Source organism: Nesoenas mayeri (genome assembly GCF_963082525.1).
Source record: "Nesoenas mayeri genome assembly, chromosome: 2".
In the NCBI taxonomy this organism is placed as follows: Eukaryota; Metazoa; Chordata; class Aves; order Columbiformes; family Columbidae; genus Nesoenas; species Nesoenas mayeri.
This window is the reverse complement of record NC_137543.1, coordinates 161,386,389-161,402,933: the sequence shown is the minus strand read 5'-3', so window position 1 is coordinate 161,402,933 and position 16,545 is coordinate 161,386,389. Positions and strand designations below refer to the sequence as shown.

General features: G+C 48.4%; 2 protein-coding genes across 4 annotated transcripts in view; both read left to right on the top strand.

The window, feature by feature from the left end:
- Positions 1–4,311: 4,311 nt before the first annotated feature.
- IBA57 (iron-sulfur cluster assembly factor IBA57) lies at positions 4,312–10,252 on the top strand. Of its 2 annotated transcripts, none has more exons than XM_080339326.1 (3): positions 4,312–4,687; positions 6,616–6,951; positions 8,117–10,252. In XM_080339326.1, exons 1-3 carry the CDS (start codon positions 4,410–4,412, stop codon positions 8,448–8,450), a joined length of 948 nt encoding a protein of 315 aa, XP_080195452.1. In that variant the 5' UTR covers positions 4,312–4,409; the 3' UTR covers positions 8,451–10,252. The 2 variants fall into 2 exon arrangements, with proteins under 2 accessions (XP_080195452.1, XP_080195451.1); XM_080339325.1 differs by having other exon boundaries at positions 6,616–6,962; positions 8,117–10,250.
- LOC308037505 (uncharacterized protein) overlaps positions 8,390–16,545 on the top strand; it is a gene marked incomplete at its 3' end in the record, with an annotated part of 30,049 nt that continues 21,893 nt past the window's right edge. The window contains exon 1 of one of the 2 annotated variants that reach the window (XM_080339323.1): positions 8,390–8,405. Of the gene's footprint in view, positions 8,406–14,643; positions 14,654–16,545 lie in introns of those variants that run through there. The other variant, XM_080339324.1, reaches the window with a different exon arrangement.

Below are 16,545 nucleotides of genomic sequence, written 5' to 3'. Positions count from 1 at the left end.
GGTTGGTTCTTTTTCCTGTTTCTCTGGCAGTTGTGGTAACTTTACACCTTCTTTGGCATGAGCAGGACCGGGTGCCACCAGGAGACAGGATCCTCTTACTAAGTCCACAAGGAAGGTCAATGGCCAGAAGAACTTCAGCCTTGTAGGTCACATCCTTTGCAGCACTACATGAAACACCCCAAAGAAAGAAAAACTTTGCTAAATAACAAGGTGTCTGCAGAATAAGGTGAACTTAGCCTTGCTGTTGGCTGCTGGGTTGGATGTAGAAGCACCCATGGGTGGCTCACCTTACCTTGAGGTGGGTACAAGCCACCGTCATGCAGCAATGAGCCCTGTAGCGAGTCTTCCTCACCAGCAGCCTTCATCCCTCGCTGCCAGGTTCAATTGAGGGCTCTGTGCTCCAAACCACGTCCCAACCCGATAGTTTGGGCGACTGGCATCGGTGGGTGAGGAGCAGTGTCCCCAGGTCACCTCCAAACTGCCGCTGCTGGAGATGGTGGTGGGGACAGTGTCCTTGGAGGGAGGGCAGAGCCAGTGGGTGACGTGGCCTCTGAGTCTAATGGTAAAATCAGCCTCCACCTGCCTGTATTTTGGGGACACACGGAGCAACTGGGATAAAAACCTCATTCCTTTAGAAAGCCAGGTTGAACAATCACAGTGACTCTCTTTTTAATTAGACTTGTCTTTTTAATTACCTGCTCCACAGCATTTCTATCAACAGCATCTCTCCAGCTCCTATTCACCCCCCTCCCGGGGAAATGCCAATAACAGCTTTACCTTCATTTCCAGCCCCGCTAACACCCAACTTTGCTGCACAGACTCACTTCTCACAAACTCAGCTGCCACTTTGCTTTATTTCTGCGCCCAGCCTGTCACCCTCGCAATTTCCCCCCTTTTGCACCGCCGCAATCTGTGTTTTCCCCTCCAAGATTGCGGGATATTGTGGTTTACTGCAGCCCCGTGTCCCCTGCGACCGACCTCCTGGAGTTCAGCTCGGGGAGTATTTAATGCGCAGGGTTGAATAATTGCGGTTCACGTGGCTTCGTGCTTAACATCCCGAGAAAAAGCTGGAGAAAATGAGTTTATTATACCAGCGTTAACCCGCGGGGGTGGCTGCAGAGGGACAGCGGTTATCCCTGCTTTGTGTTTGCACAGCTGAGTTATGGGTGAATAAACGCCAAGGATGAGCAGATGCGGGTGGGCGCCTGGGGCTGTGATGCCGCTGGAAACCCCGGACACGGACGGGTTTGAGGGGATGGGAGAGCAGAAAGCGGAAAGTTGATGGAGCAAGAGCTGCCGGCAGCTTGTGCAACTGCCCAGGGACTGGTGAGGATCAGGCGGAGGTTCCCTGTCCTTATCCACCGTTCCTTTAGCTGGGAAAAGGGTTTGTGAAGTGCCCTGCGCACCTGTCTGGATGAGGGATGTTCTACTGGGTTTCAGGAGATGTCCCCTTTGGGACAGGGCTTAGCTAGGGACGTTGCGTCTGGTCGCCCTGCCACCATGTGCCACCAGCTGTCCTTCCACAAACAATGCTCGGAATGAGAAAGCTGATGCGGGACGATTCATCAGGCTGGTGTGGGCGCAGTGTCATGAATCACAGAATGGTTTGGGTTGAAGGGACCTTCAAAGCTCATCCAGTGCCACCCCTGCCATGAGCAGGGACATCTTCACCAGCTCAGGTTGCTCAGAGCCCCATCCAGCCTGGCCTGGGATGTCTCCAGGGATGGTTCATCCACCACCTCTCTGGGCAACCTGGGCCAGGCTCTCACCACCCTCAGGGGCAACAGCTTCTTCATGTTTGGCCTGAATCTCCCTCCTTTAGTTTAAAACCATCACCCCTTGTCCTATCACAACAGGCCCTGCTCAAAAGTCTGTCCCCATCTTACTTATCACCCCTTTCAAGTACAGAAAGGCCACATAAGGTCTCCCTGGAGCTTCTCTTCTCCAGCTGAACACCCCAACTCTCTCAGCCTGTCCTCCCAGCAGAGCTGCTCCAGCCTTGCATCATTTCTGTGGCTCTTCTGGACCTGCCTCTTCCATGGTCTCACTATGGTGTGGAGATCCTCAGGAACAGGGGAGAGACATCTCCACTACCATTAGGTGCCTGCGTGGAGCTGGTTCCCCCAGGACCACCTGGAGTCCATGGAGAGATCAGGCACTTCACCGCACACCTGGTGTGACTTGGTTTGTGCAGGTTCTTCATCTCTGTCACCTACAAAGGAGCTCAGCCCACTCGGGTGTGCAACCTCTGCCCCAAACCAGCAAGGGAAACGACCTTAAGTCCTACAAGAGGGTCAACCAAGCGCAATATTGCTCTGACGAGCAAAGGCAGGAGGATTTGCTTCCACTGGAGATGGATACTGCTGTTCTAGTGGGGTTTAAAGTCATAGAATCATAGAATCATAGAATCATGGAATCATAGAATCGTTTTGGTTGGAAAAGACCCTCAAGATCATCGAGTCCAACCATTAACCCTGTAACTTCATCCAGTGTTGAGCGATGGAGGTGGAGGGTGGGGAAGAATCACCCAATATTTGCCAAATTAACCTCATGGAAAGCTCTGGGTATCGCATTGTCCCTCTGACCAGGTTTCAGGTCTTAACTTTAAGACTGATCCAGCCCCCGACTCCCAGCCTTGTAGGTCTTGACCACACTATTGGTTTTCCTCAAACTCATTCCCTGAGCCAATTTAATGCACTAAACTGGAAGAATTGTGTTTTCTGACCAGTGTAACTTTTAAATACTGCTTTACTGGCAGCATAACTCTGTCCTGAAAGGAAAGAAAACCCGGGGAAATAAAAGTAAATGAAACTTGTAGGAAGTGAAAAACCAAATAAAGGCTCAAACTGGCTTCCTGGTTCTTAATCATTTTACTTTTATTTCCATTGCCACCCTTTCAAACGTGCTCTGTGGGGCTCCGTACAACATGTTTGATGGTTAAAAGGCAACATGGGCATTGAGAGAGATAACAAAGGGTTGCTCATGGGACAGCCACCACCTGTCCCCACATCGCTTTGGGTGCAGCTGGGCAAAGAAGGGCCACAGCTGGATCCAGCTGTGCATCCATAGTGCCCGTGGGACCCTGAAGACTCAAATACGTGACTTTCCCCCTTCTCCCGGACCTCTAAATAGCAAAGCGCAGCTCCTGCTCTGGGCACAGGGGCATCAACTCCCCGCATTGTCAGCCCGGATTTAAAGGAAATCAGGTCCCTGTGAAGACCTGGCGGCTCCTTTTTACTCGCAGGGTTCGTTTTGGGTCAGCGGAGCCGCACATGTGCGGGCGCCGGCAGCGGCGAAGGGGCAGGAACGGCCTCGAACCGGCTGGCGACAAGCGGAGAGAAGCAATCGCAAATGACAGGCGAGACTCGGGGCCGTTTCTGGAATTGTGGGATGAATTCCAGCGTAAAAAAGCTGAAGCGAATCCCTGGGGCCACCCCCGGCCCTTTGGATTCCGCTTCCCATAGCGCCAGCAAACGCTGAGGAGAATCATAGAATCATTTTGGTTGGAAGGGACCCTCAAGATTGAGTCCAACTGTTAATAGGGGACAAGAGAACAGCACCTTGAGCTTTTAACATGGGGATTTTATTTTGCTGCTTGGTAGAAATTCCGGCTGTCAAACGCTAAAACAGAGTTACTGAGTGGTTTTTTTTAATCCAAAAGTGTTGAATGAGGATGGGGGCAGCTGGTGGGTCCCGCAGAAAGTGATGAAGCATTAAAATAGAGCGGAAAACAGGAGCTTTTGGAGCGTTTTGCAGCGCGCCAGCCAGAATCCGAGCAGGTATGTGCATCCTCCCAGGGGATTAAAGGCTCAGCGGGGGAAGGGATGACTAAGGGGGCAGGAACGTTTTGAGGACAAAGCCGTTTTGAGGCTGTTTCCTTCGTTTTCCCCCATCGCGGCGGTCACCGCGGGGTGCGAACCCCGGGGCGCAGGGGGGTCCAGCAGCGGGAGGGGCAGCTTGGGGTGCCCAGGGGCGGCGCGCTGCCCGATCGCTCCCGATCGCTCTCGATCCCGCTCGGGAGGGGGCGGAGCCAGCGGGAGAGGGCGGGGCCATCGGGAGAGGGGGCGCAGCCATTGGGAGAGCGGTCAGGGCTATTGGGAGCGGGACGGAGCCAGCGGGGGAGGGGGCGGGGCCAGCGGGAGAAGGGGCGCAGCCATTGGGAGAGCGGTCAGGGCTATTGGGATCAGGACGGAACTAGCGGGGGAGGGGGCCGGGCCAGCGGGGGAGGGGGCGGGGCCAGCGGGAGAGGGGGCGGGGCCAGCGGGAGTAAAAGGCGGTGCCGGCGGGGGCGCCCTCCCCGCCAGCAGGTGGCGCCCTCCCCGCAGGCGGACACACACAAGATGGCGGCGGCGGCAGCGAACGGCGGCGGCGCCGGGCCGCTGTGACGGCGTTCGGGCCTGCCCGCCGCCATGTTGGTGAGGGCGGGAGCGGCGGTAAGCGGCCTGGCCGGCCTGCGCCGGTTGTGGGGGGGCGGGGGGAGCGGCGCCGCCGCCTGTTTCCCGCTGGGCCGGGCGCTGCTGGGCGTGCGGGGCGCGGACGCCGCCGTGTTCCTGCAGGGGCTGCTCACGAATGACGTCACGCGGCTATTGGCGGGAGACGGCCCTCCCGCCGCGGCCGTGCCCCGCGCGCTCTACGCGCATGCGCTGAATGTCCAGGGCCGCTGCCTGTATGACCTCATCCTCTACAGGTGAGACCAAGCGGGGGTGGAGGGGGGAGATGGGCGAAACCACTGCGAGGCGGGCGGGGGGGGGGCGTTGCTATGGGAACGGGGGCGCGCGTCCTTGGCGGGCTCCTGCGTATTGGTACGTCCTTCCCGTCGGTGGCCAGGTCTATAAGGCTTATTTTTACAAATCCATGTGCAAAACGGTGTGTATTGTGTATATTGTCCATCACTCTCTGTGAGTTATCCCAGCAATGAAGAGTAACCATAGAATCACAGAGTCATTTTGGTTGGGTCAGTGTGCTAAGTCGAAGCATACAGACAATTTAACTTCTTTAGAGGCTCATTCACCCCAAAATGCCTCCCAAGCCCTGGTTTCTCTAGTGTGGTATATTGCCCCAAGGGTATGTTCATCCCCACACCTAACTTCACTGGTTATAAAGCTTTCTCCACCTGCCTATCATAGGCAGCTACTTGTGAACAGTGAATTAACCTATCACTGGGTAGGAGTAATTAGTTTATAACTTAAAACCTTCAGAAAAGTGGCTGCACTATGCCCAGAAACACCAGCCCCCCTGGAGACCCCAGTAGAGCCAGCGTGGAACAGTGTAGGAAATGCTGCTGCCTCAAGATCATGAGGTCCAACCATAACCCACCCCTGGCACTGCCCCATGTCCCTGAGAACCTCATGTCCGTCTGTCCAACCCTCCAGGGATGGTGACTCCAGCACTGCCCTGGGCAGCCTGTTCCAATGCCCCACAGCCCTTTGGGGAAGAAATTGTTCCCAGATCCAACCTCAACCTCCCCTGGTGCAACTTGAGGCCGTTTCTTTGTGTCCCTGTCTCCCCTCAGCTCCTGTTCTCCAGCTGAACCCCCCAGGTCCCTCAGCCGCTCCCATCACACTTGTGCTCCAGCCCTTTCCCCAGCTCCGTTCCCTTCTCTCCACTCGCTCCAGCACCTCAAGGTCTCAATGTCACGATCTAAATATTTTAATATTTTTAACATGGCCCTCTGTGGGTGTATTTGCGCCGTGTACGAACCATCCTGTTCCACTGCCACGTGACATAGAATAATTACACCGTATAACCACCTGATGTGTCAATTAGTGAAAAATTAAGCTGGTCTAAACTGTCAGCTTAACAGTGTGGTGACTTATGTGAGGCATAGCAGAACAAAACTTCGCGTCCTAAAAGTCACCTCGCTGTACGGCCAAATCTGTTTCTGTCCCCAGGGAGAGCTGAGGACGCTGTTTGCTTTTGCTATTACGCTGCAATTATGGAACTCAATGATACTCTAAAATACTCCTGTTTGCAGTTTGATGCAGCTCCACACAGTGGTGAACCGCATGTTACTCATCGCACTCCAGACTATTTCCTGTAAAGAGATTTTAGACCTGTACAATATTGCCATGAATTATATGTTGACCTAAAGAAAATGAGAAGAGCAACAGTGACTCCAAAGCTTGCAGAAAATATTTGACATTCAAACTTGTTTTCACAGGCATCAAAAGTCGTGCCGTATTCAAATACAAAGCCTCTTGCCATCAACAACTGCGACCGCTGTAGAATGAACCAGCTCATTGCATGCTGAAGCAACACTGTTGGTCAAGAAACCAGCTTCTGGCATAGCGCTATTTGTAGTTACTTTTGCTTTCCCTGAGAGACTGCAAATAGTAAGATGTAGACATTAACACCTCGTGAATACATTTGGTTTTCCGTTTAGCTATACGTTTATTCAGCACGGCTGTAGATAAGGGTAGCAGCAAACAGAATGTTTTTATAATAACTGCCAAGGCCTCATACTTGTTCTGAAACTGCTTGTTTTATTTTCAGGGAATACTGTTTATCCAGATCTCTGGATTCGCACCAGGATCGAGATAAAGCCCGTTGGCTTCCGCTGCTGTGGAGCTTTTTGTTGGGTGTTTTTTTTGACCTTGTAGGTGTTACTTTTTTTAGGCTTCACGAGAGCCCGGGAGAAGAGCCGCATATCCTGCTGGAGTGTGACGGCGGCGTGCTGGACGCCATACAGAAACATCTGAAACTGTACAAGATCCGGAGGAAAGTGAACATCGCCCCTTGCCTTGACCTCTCTTTGTGGGCTGTCGTCCCCGGGGAGCCGGCTGGAGACATCGCCGCTTCCATCGCTAAATGTGGAGACCAGGCTGTGGTTTTAACTCCTGACCCCAGGACAGAAGTCATGGGCTGGAGGCTGATTACAAAGAAAGGAGCAAATCTATCAGAGATTATCCCCGGGAGTCATATTGGGAATATTCAGGATTACCACACGCACAGGTATAAACAAGGTAAAGCCAAGTCTTGTTTTGCGCTCTGCGTCACTGGATTTTTGGGAGATGTATTTATTTTTGTACTACCACGGTTTGATCTTATTATCAGAGTCCATACGCTGATATAAGACAAAGGAATAAATTAGAAAAGCCATTGGTATGTCAGTGTGCTTAACTCGTTAATAAGTGCAGGAATTGTTTGCTACTTTGAGGGTAAAAGTAGTTATAATTCCATCTGGTGGCAGAATCAATAGTAAGTAGTTTCCTGTTACTAAGACTACGGGGCGGTGGATCGGGGACACCAACAGCAAAAGAAAACCCCGATTACTTATTTTCTTAGAGGGAAACTTTGGTGGTTTGAGTCATTTTGATGATCTGGGGATTACGCACAGTCTGTGTGTTTTCCTTGTTGCTAAGGGAGGAAAAGGAAACACCCTGACTTACTTCGCTAAAAATGTACGAGTGGCTTCGCAGAGTTAACTCAGAGGCCAAGGGGCAGATGATTGATTTGAGAGGGAACTCGATCCCAGGAGCTGAGCTCTCATTGATTTTAATGTTTCCACACAGATAGTGGATTAAATTAATTGGCAGCCTGAAGGATAAAGGTCCTCTGCTTATAGTCAGTGACCTGAGTCCATCTGGTTCGGAAAAGCAAGCTGTTAATGGTTCAAACTGGGCCGGACTGGGGTGGTGTGAAACACAAGCGCTCATCCAAATGCCATTTTTATGTCATTCGTCACAAAAAGAACAATTCCTTTTACAGACATTCGGTGTTTGGGCTTTAATACAGACAGTTGGCCAACTTAATGTTCTTTAGCTCTGAAGAAAATAACTTTTACTGACATGAAAACCTGCTTATGGGGAGAGGGGAGGATTTTGCCATTGGCGTGATGGGTACGTTGATGCTTTTTTTGGGGAGTCTGCATCATTCTGGGTGCTTTGAATTTCCAGCAGTACAGTTGTGAGGTGCTGTGACCCTCATGAAATTAGTTTCTAGTGAATAGAATAAGAATAAACATAATTTATGGCTCATGATTTTCCGCCGGCTGAGAAGTTCATTATTCCACGCTGCTTCTTAGGGATTCTTTTGGTTTTATGACTCATAGAGGAGGCATGTTCCACAAATCTTAAAATACTAAAGAACTTCCTCATTGTTTTTACTATTTTCTTAGGAATTCCCGAAGGTGTGAAGGATCTCCCTCCCGGAGTCGCCCTCCCGCTGGAATCAAACCTCGCTTACATGAACGGCATCAGCTTTACCAAAGGCTGTTACGTGGGACAGGAGCTGACAGCCCGGACCCACCACGTGGGTGTCATTCGCAAACGTTTGCTGCCGGTTCGCTTCGCGTCCCCTCTCCCCGGGGACAACATTCCCGAGGGTGCCGAGATCTTAACCGAATCGGGAAAATCCGCCGGCAAGTTCCGGGCTGGAGGAGGGGAATTTGGGATAGCTTTGCTGAGGTTAGCGAATATAAACGAAGCACTTTACCTAAATATAGCGGGTGATAAAGTGAAGCTCACTGCGAGTAAACCCGAGTGGTGGCCAAAAAACGCCGGTAAATAAATGAGGAACCACCCCTCGCGCATTTGCCTTATCAAGAATATATTTCGTGTGGTAAATTTGGGAAGGCGACTCTGCCTTCAGCTGTTTGCGGTGGTTGATTTTTTTGGTGGGGGGGGGTTACAGGATTCTTCAAATCAGGACTGAACAGCAGGAACCCAAACCAGCAGCGGGTCGCTGAGGACGGGACAATCACCTTGTAGGATGCATAAGGAGGTGCAACCTTTCCTGAGGGCGCCCTGTATTTATTTAGGGGGTGCCTCGTATTTATTTAGGGGTTGCCCCATGCTGTTGGGTTGGATTTCTGCTGAATTTTCAGCCCAAATCAACCTGTGCTCTGCGTGGGGTGTGCTGTGTGCCCAGAGCGAGCGATGGGGACTGGAGTTTCCCCATTGTCTGCACTGAATGTTTGTTTGGAATAACCATTCTGTGGTATTAAATATATATATGTATTTTTTAATGGAGAGCACGCCGCTCTTACCCTGCATAAGATACATACTCAGGGTAAAGCGTTCACTGCGAATTACTCCTTGCGTTGAGCTGCTTGTCGACCTTGCTGATCAGATGGGGGTTTTATCCCACCACTTGAACTGCTAATTGTGTTCAGGAAGAGGAAAATCTCGCACTCCACGTTGCAGACCTGGATTTTAATAAGTCATTCCTGCTGGGAAAGCTCTCAGACATCCCGGTCTCCTTTTTCAGCGCCTTCCTTTGCCGCTCCTGAGCTTGATCACATGCACTTCCTTCACCCAAACAACTATTTTGGAGAGGAAAGTGATGTTTTACAGAAATAAGGTGCGGTGGTGCGTGCCCTGGGGTGACTATTGTATCGGTGTACTGGTGCTTGGAGGAATAATCTCTTACTAGAAACATGAGCCCTCTAGTTGCCAAAAGCAATTGAGGGGTGGTGGTTTGGTTTTGGCATCAACACCTTTGCTCTGTCAGCTTGTAGAAAAGTCCCCCACGCTTTCCCGAAGCCTTTGGCAAGGTTTTTCCTCCCTCCTAGTGAAGGGACAGCGTGTTCCCATCTCAGACCTTTACTCCTTCCCCTGGAGAAGGGGTTAATGCCACACGTGCTCCGGGCTTCATCTGCTCTTCACCAGGGAGGATTTTCACCACATTCGCTTCTCGCTTGTTTCGAGAGCTCTGTACCCCTGGTACCAAAACCCATCCCTGGTACCAAAACCCATCCCTGCTGCAGCTGAGCTTTTCTCCATCCACCATCCTCCGGGGGTTTTCAGGGCAGCGTTTCTTTGCTGCGTTTTTCTGCCTGTCGCTGCCTTTTTACCGTTGTGCTTTTTCTTATTTCCACAGTCAATAACTCCTCTTTGCTTCCCCAAGGCCTCCTCGCCCTGCTGACCTGCAGTTGTGTACAGGAGCCCTGTGTAATTTTGTGTTACAATAAAACCATTACACGTGTGTGCAGAAGGATGTGATGAGCTGGTGAGATCCCGTTCTTACCAGAAAAAACCCCAAAAAAGCCACTTGCATGTGTATTTGTAACAAAAACCGTCCAAAGCGCATTCTGCCAAATGTTTCAGCGCCACTGTGAAGGGAATTTGTGAAAAATGCTCATATTGGTTAAAACTCTGTGCTTGCTGTGAAATGAATCTGTGAAATATCATATTAAAAAGTTTGTTGTACCAGTAATTTAAATGTGGCGGAGAGCTTTTAGGGGTTGTTTGCTGACAAGAAACACGTCTTGCACTGTCCATCACCTCTTCGTCAGGTTTGTGATCGTTAACAGATTTCTACTGGAACAAAAATAAATGAAACGGCAGCGTTTTGCCCTTCCTGGATCCTCTGAATGTGTTGATGTGGCTTTGCCAAAAGCAGTTTTCCTTTTGCCACCCATTGTGCAAAGCCTCCTCGGAATAGTTATAATTGTACATTTATGCGCACAGCCTGAACAAACACGACATTTCTTTTGTTTGGGGAATTCCTGAATCTCTTTTCTTTTTCTGACATACACGTTTCTTTTGTCTTCATAACGTGTTTGAATGAAGCAGCGTGATGAGCTTCAGTGGCCAAAAAGGGGTGAACAACCACCCGTCTGTTCCTCACACCAGCCAAAGGGCCCAGGTGTCCTTGGTGGCACATTTAATAGGCGATTTCTGCAGGAAAGAGGAAATATTGAGAAACAAAACACTCGCACCAGGCCCACACAGCCGCTCTGCCACCCCAAGCGGGAAATGAGACGCTTTTATGATGTAGTTCTGTCACGTTTTCACTTTTATGGTGCAATTTGGTCAGTTTTTTGTGCTTTCCCCAGCATAGGCCAAACGTGGCGGCTGCAGGGAGCTGTCAGGTAACCCGCTAAGGTGCCTGTTTTTGACTAAATACAGGTGGAAGATGAGAGCTCCGCTCACCGAGGGGCCGACCCTTTCCCCATCCCCTTTTTCTGGGTGTCCCCCTCATCGCTGCCTCAGTTTCCCCTTTCATAGAATCATAGAATGTTAAGGATTGGAAGGGACCTGGAAAGCTCATCCAGTGCAATCCCCCCATGGAGCAGGAACACCCAGATGAGGTTACACAGGAAGGTGTCCAGGCGGGTTGGAATGTCTGCACAGAAGGAGACTCCACAACCCCCCTGGGCAGCCTGGGCCAGTGTTCTGATACCCTTACTGAGAAGAAGTGTCTCCTCATATTTAAGTGGAACCTCCTGAGTTCCAGTTTATACCCATTACCCCTTGTCCTATCATTGGTTGTCACCCAGAAGAGCCTGGCTCCATCCTCCTGACACTGCCCCTTTCCATATTGATCCCCAGGAATGAGTCCCCCCTCAGTGTCCTCTTGTCCAGCTCCAGAGCCCCAGCTCCCTCAGCCTTTCCTCACACGGGAGATGCTCCACTCCCTGCAGCATCTTGGTGGCTGCGCTGGACTCTCTGCAGCAGTTCCCTGTCCTGCTGGAACTGAGGGGCCACAACTGGACACAACATTCCAGATGTGGCGATGCTGTATCCAACTGGACTTTGCCCTACTGACCACGACTCTCTGGCTTCTTTCCCTCAGCCAGTTCACACTCCCCCTCACTTTCCGCGTCCCCCCTCCCGCTCCGCGATGGTTCGTCCCTCCTCCCCCTCTCCTTCCCCCGCAGTGGTTTCTCCCCCAGCAGCCGTTAGCGGAGCGATCGCGCTTCTCGCTCTCCGCTCCCGCCCCGGCCGGAGCGCGGGAGGCAGCGGGGGTGTCTCCGTCCTTCCCGCTCTCACCCGCCCTTTGTAACGGCCGTAACGGCTCCTCACGGCGGGAGGGGATAAGACGATGGCGGGGGGTAGAGCCATTCGGCCTCACGGGGCTTCCCGGGCAGAGATGAGGCTGCCCGGACGGGGCAGAGGGGCTCCGCTCCTGTGAGGGGAGGATCCGGTTTGTGAGGGCCTGTTGGGCTCACTTGGAATGAAGGGGAACCCCGCGTAGAGCAGAACTGTCTAAATAAAGGAATTATTTCCTAAAGTACAAGGCTTACACGGCTAATTTTCCGCTTGCCCGTTACATGCGCTGTGAGAGATCTCGGGAGATAAAGAACCGGGAGCGGTGCTGACACATCAAAAGTGAGAAAAGGTCCTGCACGCTGAGGTGAAATAAGCGACTATGTGAACCTGAAATCCCAATAGGGTGAGAAAGGAGTCACTGTTTAAGCTTGCAGAGGGGAATCCGCCAAGATGTCTGGTTTCAGGCAAAAAAATTGCTTTTTTTTTTTTTCCTTTTTTATTTTTTTAATTATTTTTTTACTCTTTTTTCACTCTTTTTTTATCTCCTCTTTTCTCTCTCTTCTCTTTTCTCTCTTCTTTTTTCTTTTTCTCCCCCTTCCCCCCCTTTCTCTCACCTCTCCCTTTTCCCACCCCCACTTTCCCCCTCCTTTTTTTTCCCCTTTAAGCAATATTTTATTTAATTTTTAGATTTTTTTACATTTCTTGCCATACTAAAAAAGCCCCAGAAGTTGTCTTGTGTGGTGATGGGTCTGGAAGAACAAGTGCCAATACTTAAATCTACTCTATAAACAGCTGTTCTGCCAAGTTACTAAACCCACTGTGATTTGCTATTTAAAACGTGTCATTGACTGAATTCCCGCTGCTTTGGCCAGGTTGACACTAGGATGTTGTCTATGAGCATCTTCACACCGAGTTACCTGAATGTTCGAAGTCCTTGCAGATATTTCCAGCTTTATTAATATTTTGAGTACGTTTGCCTCCTGTTAACGATACAACCTTTGAGATCTTCCAGAATACTGCACAGCTGTGAGTCACAAATACAGTTTATCCTTTACAGGCTGTGGTGCTCCTGCTTTTCCAGCTGGCTCGTTTTTCCCTATTTTATTCAGAGCAGGGGAATTTGGCAGCTTTGTTCCCCTTGTTCACAGCCTGTGCTGCTGAAGCCACTTCTGCACAGGCACTGGGGACACGTTTTGTGTTACTTTGAGAGGAGGGTGTAGCCACTGCTACTTTATGAGAATATTGTTGGGAGCGAGCAGAGTTTCTGCTGGATGGTAAAAATGAGATATGCTGCATTTTTGACACCAAACTGTTCTCTGAAACACTTGCCTGTGCGGTATTTTGCTTTTACATGGACCATGAGCCCTTCAGAAAAGGCTGCCTTGTTTCTCCTGTAACACGCTGTTCTCATGCTAACGGAAATAATTTATGCCTAAACTTTATTGTGGATTTGTATCTGGATTTTCTCACTTGCTTTCTGTCTTGCCTGGGCCAAATGAGTGTGAAATTCTGCTCTTGGACTCCATTTGATGCTATTGGTAATTCCCGTTACAGCTTTGTGGAGAGAAACAGGAGGGAGAACAGCAATAATATAAACAAGGGCTGAGGTTTTAGGGAGGGGTGACCTCGTTTCATATTTACTGCTTTGTCAGAAAAGCTATATGGAATATACATAAAGAATATTTACGGAGGATTCCATACTGGGTGGCACCCCGCGGTGTATTTTAGTGGCGCTTTAATTAATAAGTGTAACACTTGTAGCTGTCATAGGAGTTTTCTCATATTCTATAAGATGAATTTTGTTTTATTGTTCAGGGTGAGCAACATATATATTTAAATTTAGCTCAGCTGACTTAAGGATATACTGAAGGATATCTTGGGCTTTTTTTGAGAAATGTAGTTGGAACTTGTTAGTGCTCTGGTTTCTCTTTTTATAGTCTCAAGACTAATAATACTTGACTGATTATGGACTACACAGCAATTGAACTAAATTGAATTATAGCTGCTTTTCATGTTGTTTTCTTCAAAAAGATGGAAATGCCTCTGTTAACCTTTTCCGTTGTCTCTGGATTTCTTTATTGGCTTAAATGATATTTCTTTGTTCTTTTTGTCGCGTTAAAAATACGGTGATATGAGGAAGGATCAGGGTTCATCATCTGAGTTAAGTTGTAGGAAAATAATGATTTTATTAAGGAAAAATGGTGATAAAATGTAACCGTTAACAAGATATTTGACTAAAAGTGGGGAGAAGGTAACTCAGATACAGCACTTTAGCATGGAAAAAGCTTTTCATTAAAATAACATTTATTTATAATTCTTGTTATGGGAAACATAGGGCTTGATTTGCTCACACTGTGTTTTATAGTTACTGAGCCAAGTGATTCCTTTCAGTGGGGTGACAGGAGCAAAAGTGGCAGGTGTATTGTTTCCAATGACAAACATGCATTCCAGAGAATGATTTTTTTCATGTGGAGATACTGAAACCTCAGAGGTACAAGAGATGATGAACTTCTCATAAGAACTGTTGTACTGTTAAATATGATGTTGTTGCTCGTATATTATAGCGATTAAAATTTCCTCAGTAGGTCATGCTTCCTAATTACAACTTAAGTGATTTTGGAAGTATGTGATCACCTGAGAATGATTGTTTAGAAATTCTTGCGTGGGAAGGAGAAGGTGCAATTCAAAACTTCCCACATGCTTCTTTCTCATCTGAGATGCATGTCCTGGCTAAATAACACAGCTAAACTGTGTTTTTCAGGCATTTCCTGGAAGCTTCTGTGTGAAGGAGCCGGTTCCCATCCTGGATTCTGTCCCTCGCAGCAATTGCACAATCGAGGAAAAGACTACAATTCCCATAGTACTTCCACATACTGGTACTCCAGTGACATCAGAACTTACATGGCTGAGACTGGTTGTAAAGCGACAAGAGCAAAAATGTAAGCTCCGTGTTTCTTTCACTTCTGGAGCGGGGCCTTTGGCAGCGCCAAGTCTTTGCTTCCAGGGGAGGATTTCAGTCACTGCGGAGGTGTTGGAAAGGGCGAGGAAAACATGAGGTGACTTTTAAGGGCGAGCAATTTGTGCTGTTTCTCGTGATGTTGGTGCAGCTCAGTCCGTCTAGGCAGAGCTGCGTGAAGTAATTGTTTGATGCCAGCAAGTTTGTCTCCCGGATCCGTTTCCTTGCCCACGGCCCGATATCTGCTTGCTGCTTTTTTGCTGGTTTTGTCCTGCAGCTTCACGGGGTGGAGGAGAGACGCCGTCCATAGCCTGGCAACAGTTTCCGTGTGCGTGTAGTAACGGAGGTGTATAGCGTGCGTCCCATGGCAGCGATGGTCGGAGAGGTAAACGAGGTGCAGCGTGTGGGCAACGCCACCAGACTTGGGAGCATAGAGATCAATTCTGCTGCTCCGGTGTGTACAACGGGCACGTTTGAGTGCCTGTGCTGCCTCTTTTCCCCCTGGTGACGGCCTGTGTCGGTGACAGGGAACAGCCAGTGGTAACGTCTGCACAGGTTTGTCTGGGTGGAAGTTGATTCTCGCAACGGAATGAGGTTTATGTGCGTGGGGTTTGTTCTTCAGGAGAAACGGTGGGTGTCTGGAGTTATACTGATATTTTAGAAAGCTGGAAAGTGATTTCTGCAGTGTAATATTTGCTTCAGTTGCTGTAGTTTAAAGTGAGTGTAATGATTTATTCGCCTGATAGTGCCCAGCCTTTAAAATGATCACGTAATGTGAGCGCCTGACGAAAACATACTTCTCCAAACACAGACATATCTTTGTGTTGACCACCAGAGTATTATAACAGGGGCAATGAGGAGAGACTTACAAAGTGGATGAGAAACTTGGGAATACTTGCTGTCATCCTTTCTCTGAGAAATGTAATAACTTCTCAGGCAGGTAATAGATCCCTTTTAATTTCTCTTTAGAAACAGTTTAGATCTGTTAAATAACATTGTGACAGTGCTCAAGTCTGCAGTCTTAAAGACATCTGCTTGGTACTTGAATTTTACAAAGTAAAGAGCTGGTCTAGTGGGAAAATTGGCTTAATATTTAATCTGGGTATTCTAATGAAATTAACATACACATCTCTATATAATGATATATAGTGTATACAGATCCTTGTGCAGCTGATTGAGAAAATTCTAGTTGGCAACATATGCTGGTTTGTAACTTCAAAGAGTTTGTTTTGATCCACTCAATTTCAGCCACTTTGTTTAAAAATATATTGGGAAAGACATTTTGAACAAGTGGAGTTTAAATCGTACTAGATAGCTTGTGTGTCAAAATTAATCCCGAAAAAACATTTTGTAACTTGGGTTGGAATTTCATATTCCTAAGTGAAAAGATTTACTGAGAGTATATTAATACCACTAATCTTGTTTTACGGCAACATATATTTGAAATGACGCAATGTACAAGTCATGCACTTAGTCAGCCTGTGGGTGAGTTGACACTAAAGTGAGTGAAGTTCAGTTAAAAACTCCGTACCTATTTATTTAATACTCCATTGTGTTTCCCTGGTCTACTGATGGATGTGTGACACGTGGTAACAATTGCAAGCGAAGGTGAACATATAGAAGATGTTATTAAGTTCCCTTTTATTTCCATGGAGCCTGCACTGAACATGAATATGTTATTCAAACACTTAGACCTGTATTTGCTGATTAGATATTTTGAAATGTGTAGGCTATTTAGTGATAGATTTTGGACCACAGTTAGTTTCTAAATGTATAAAAATCTATCATTAAAGACAATATCAATAACTTTAATAATTTTAATTGCAGTTCAGGGCTTTGTTTCTAAGCTGCCTGGTGGCAAATTATTCCTTTTTT

Coding starts and splice junctions, on each gene's coding strand:
- IBA57 (XM_080339325.1), top strand. CDS start 4,410: ATGTTGGTGAGGGCGGGAGCGGCGGTAAGCGGCCTGGCCGGCCTGCGC. Junction 4,688..6,615: donor TATGACCTCATCCTCTACAG/GTGAGACCAAGC, acceptor TACTTTTTTTAG/GCTTCACGAGAGCCCGGGAG. Junction 6,963..8,116: donor CACGCACAGGTATAAACAAG/GTAAAGCCAAGT, acceptor CTATTTTCTTAG/GAATTCCCGAAGGTGTGAAG.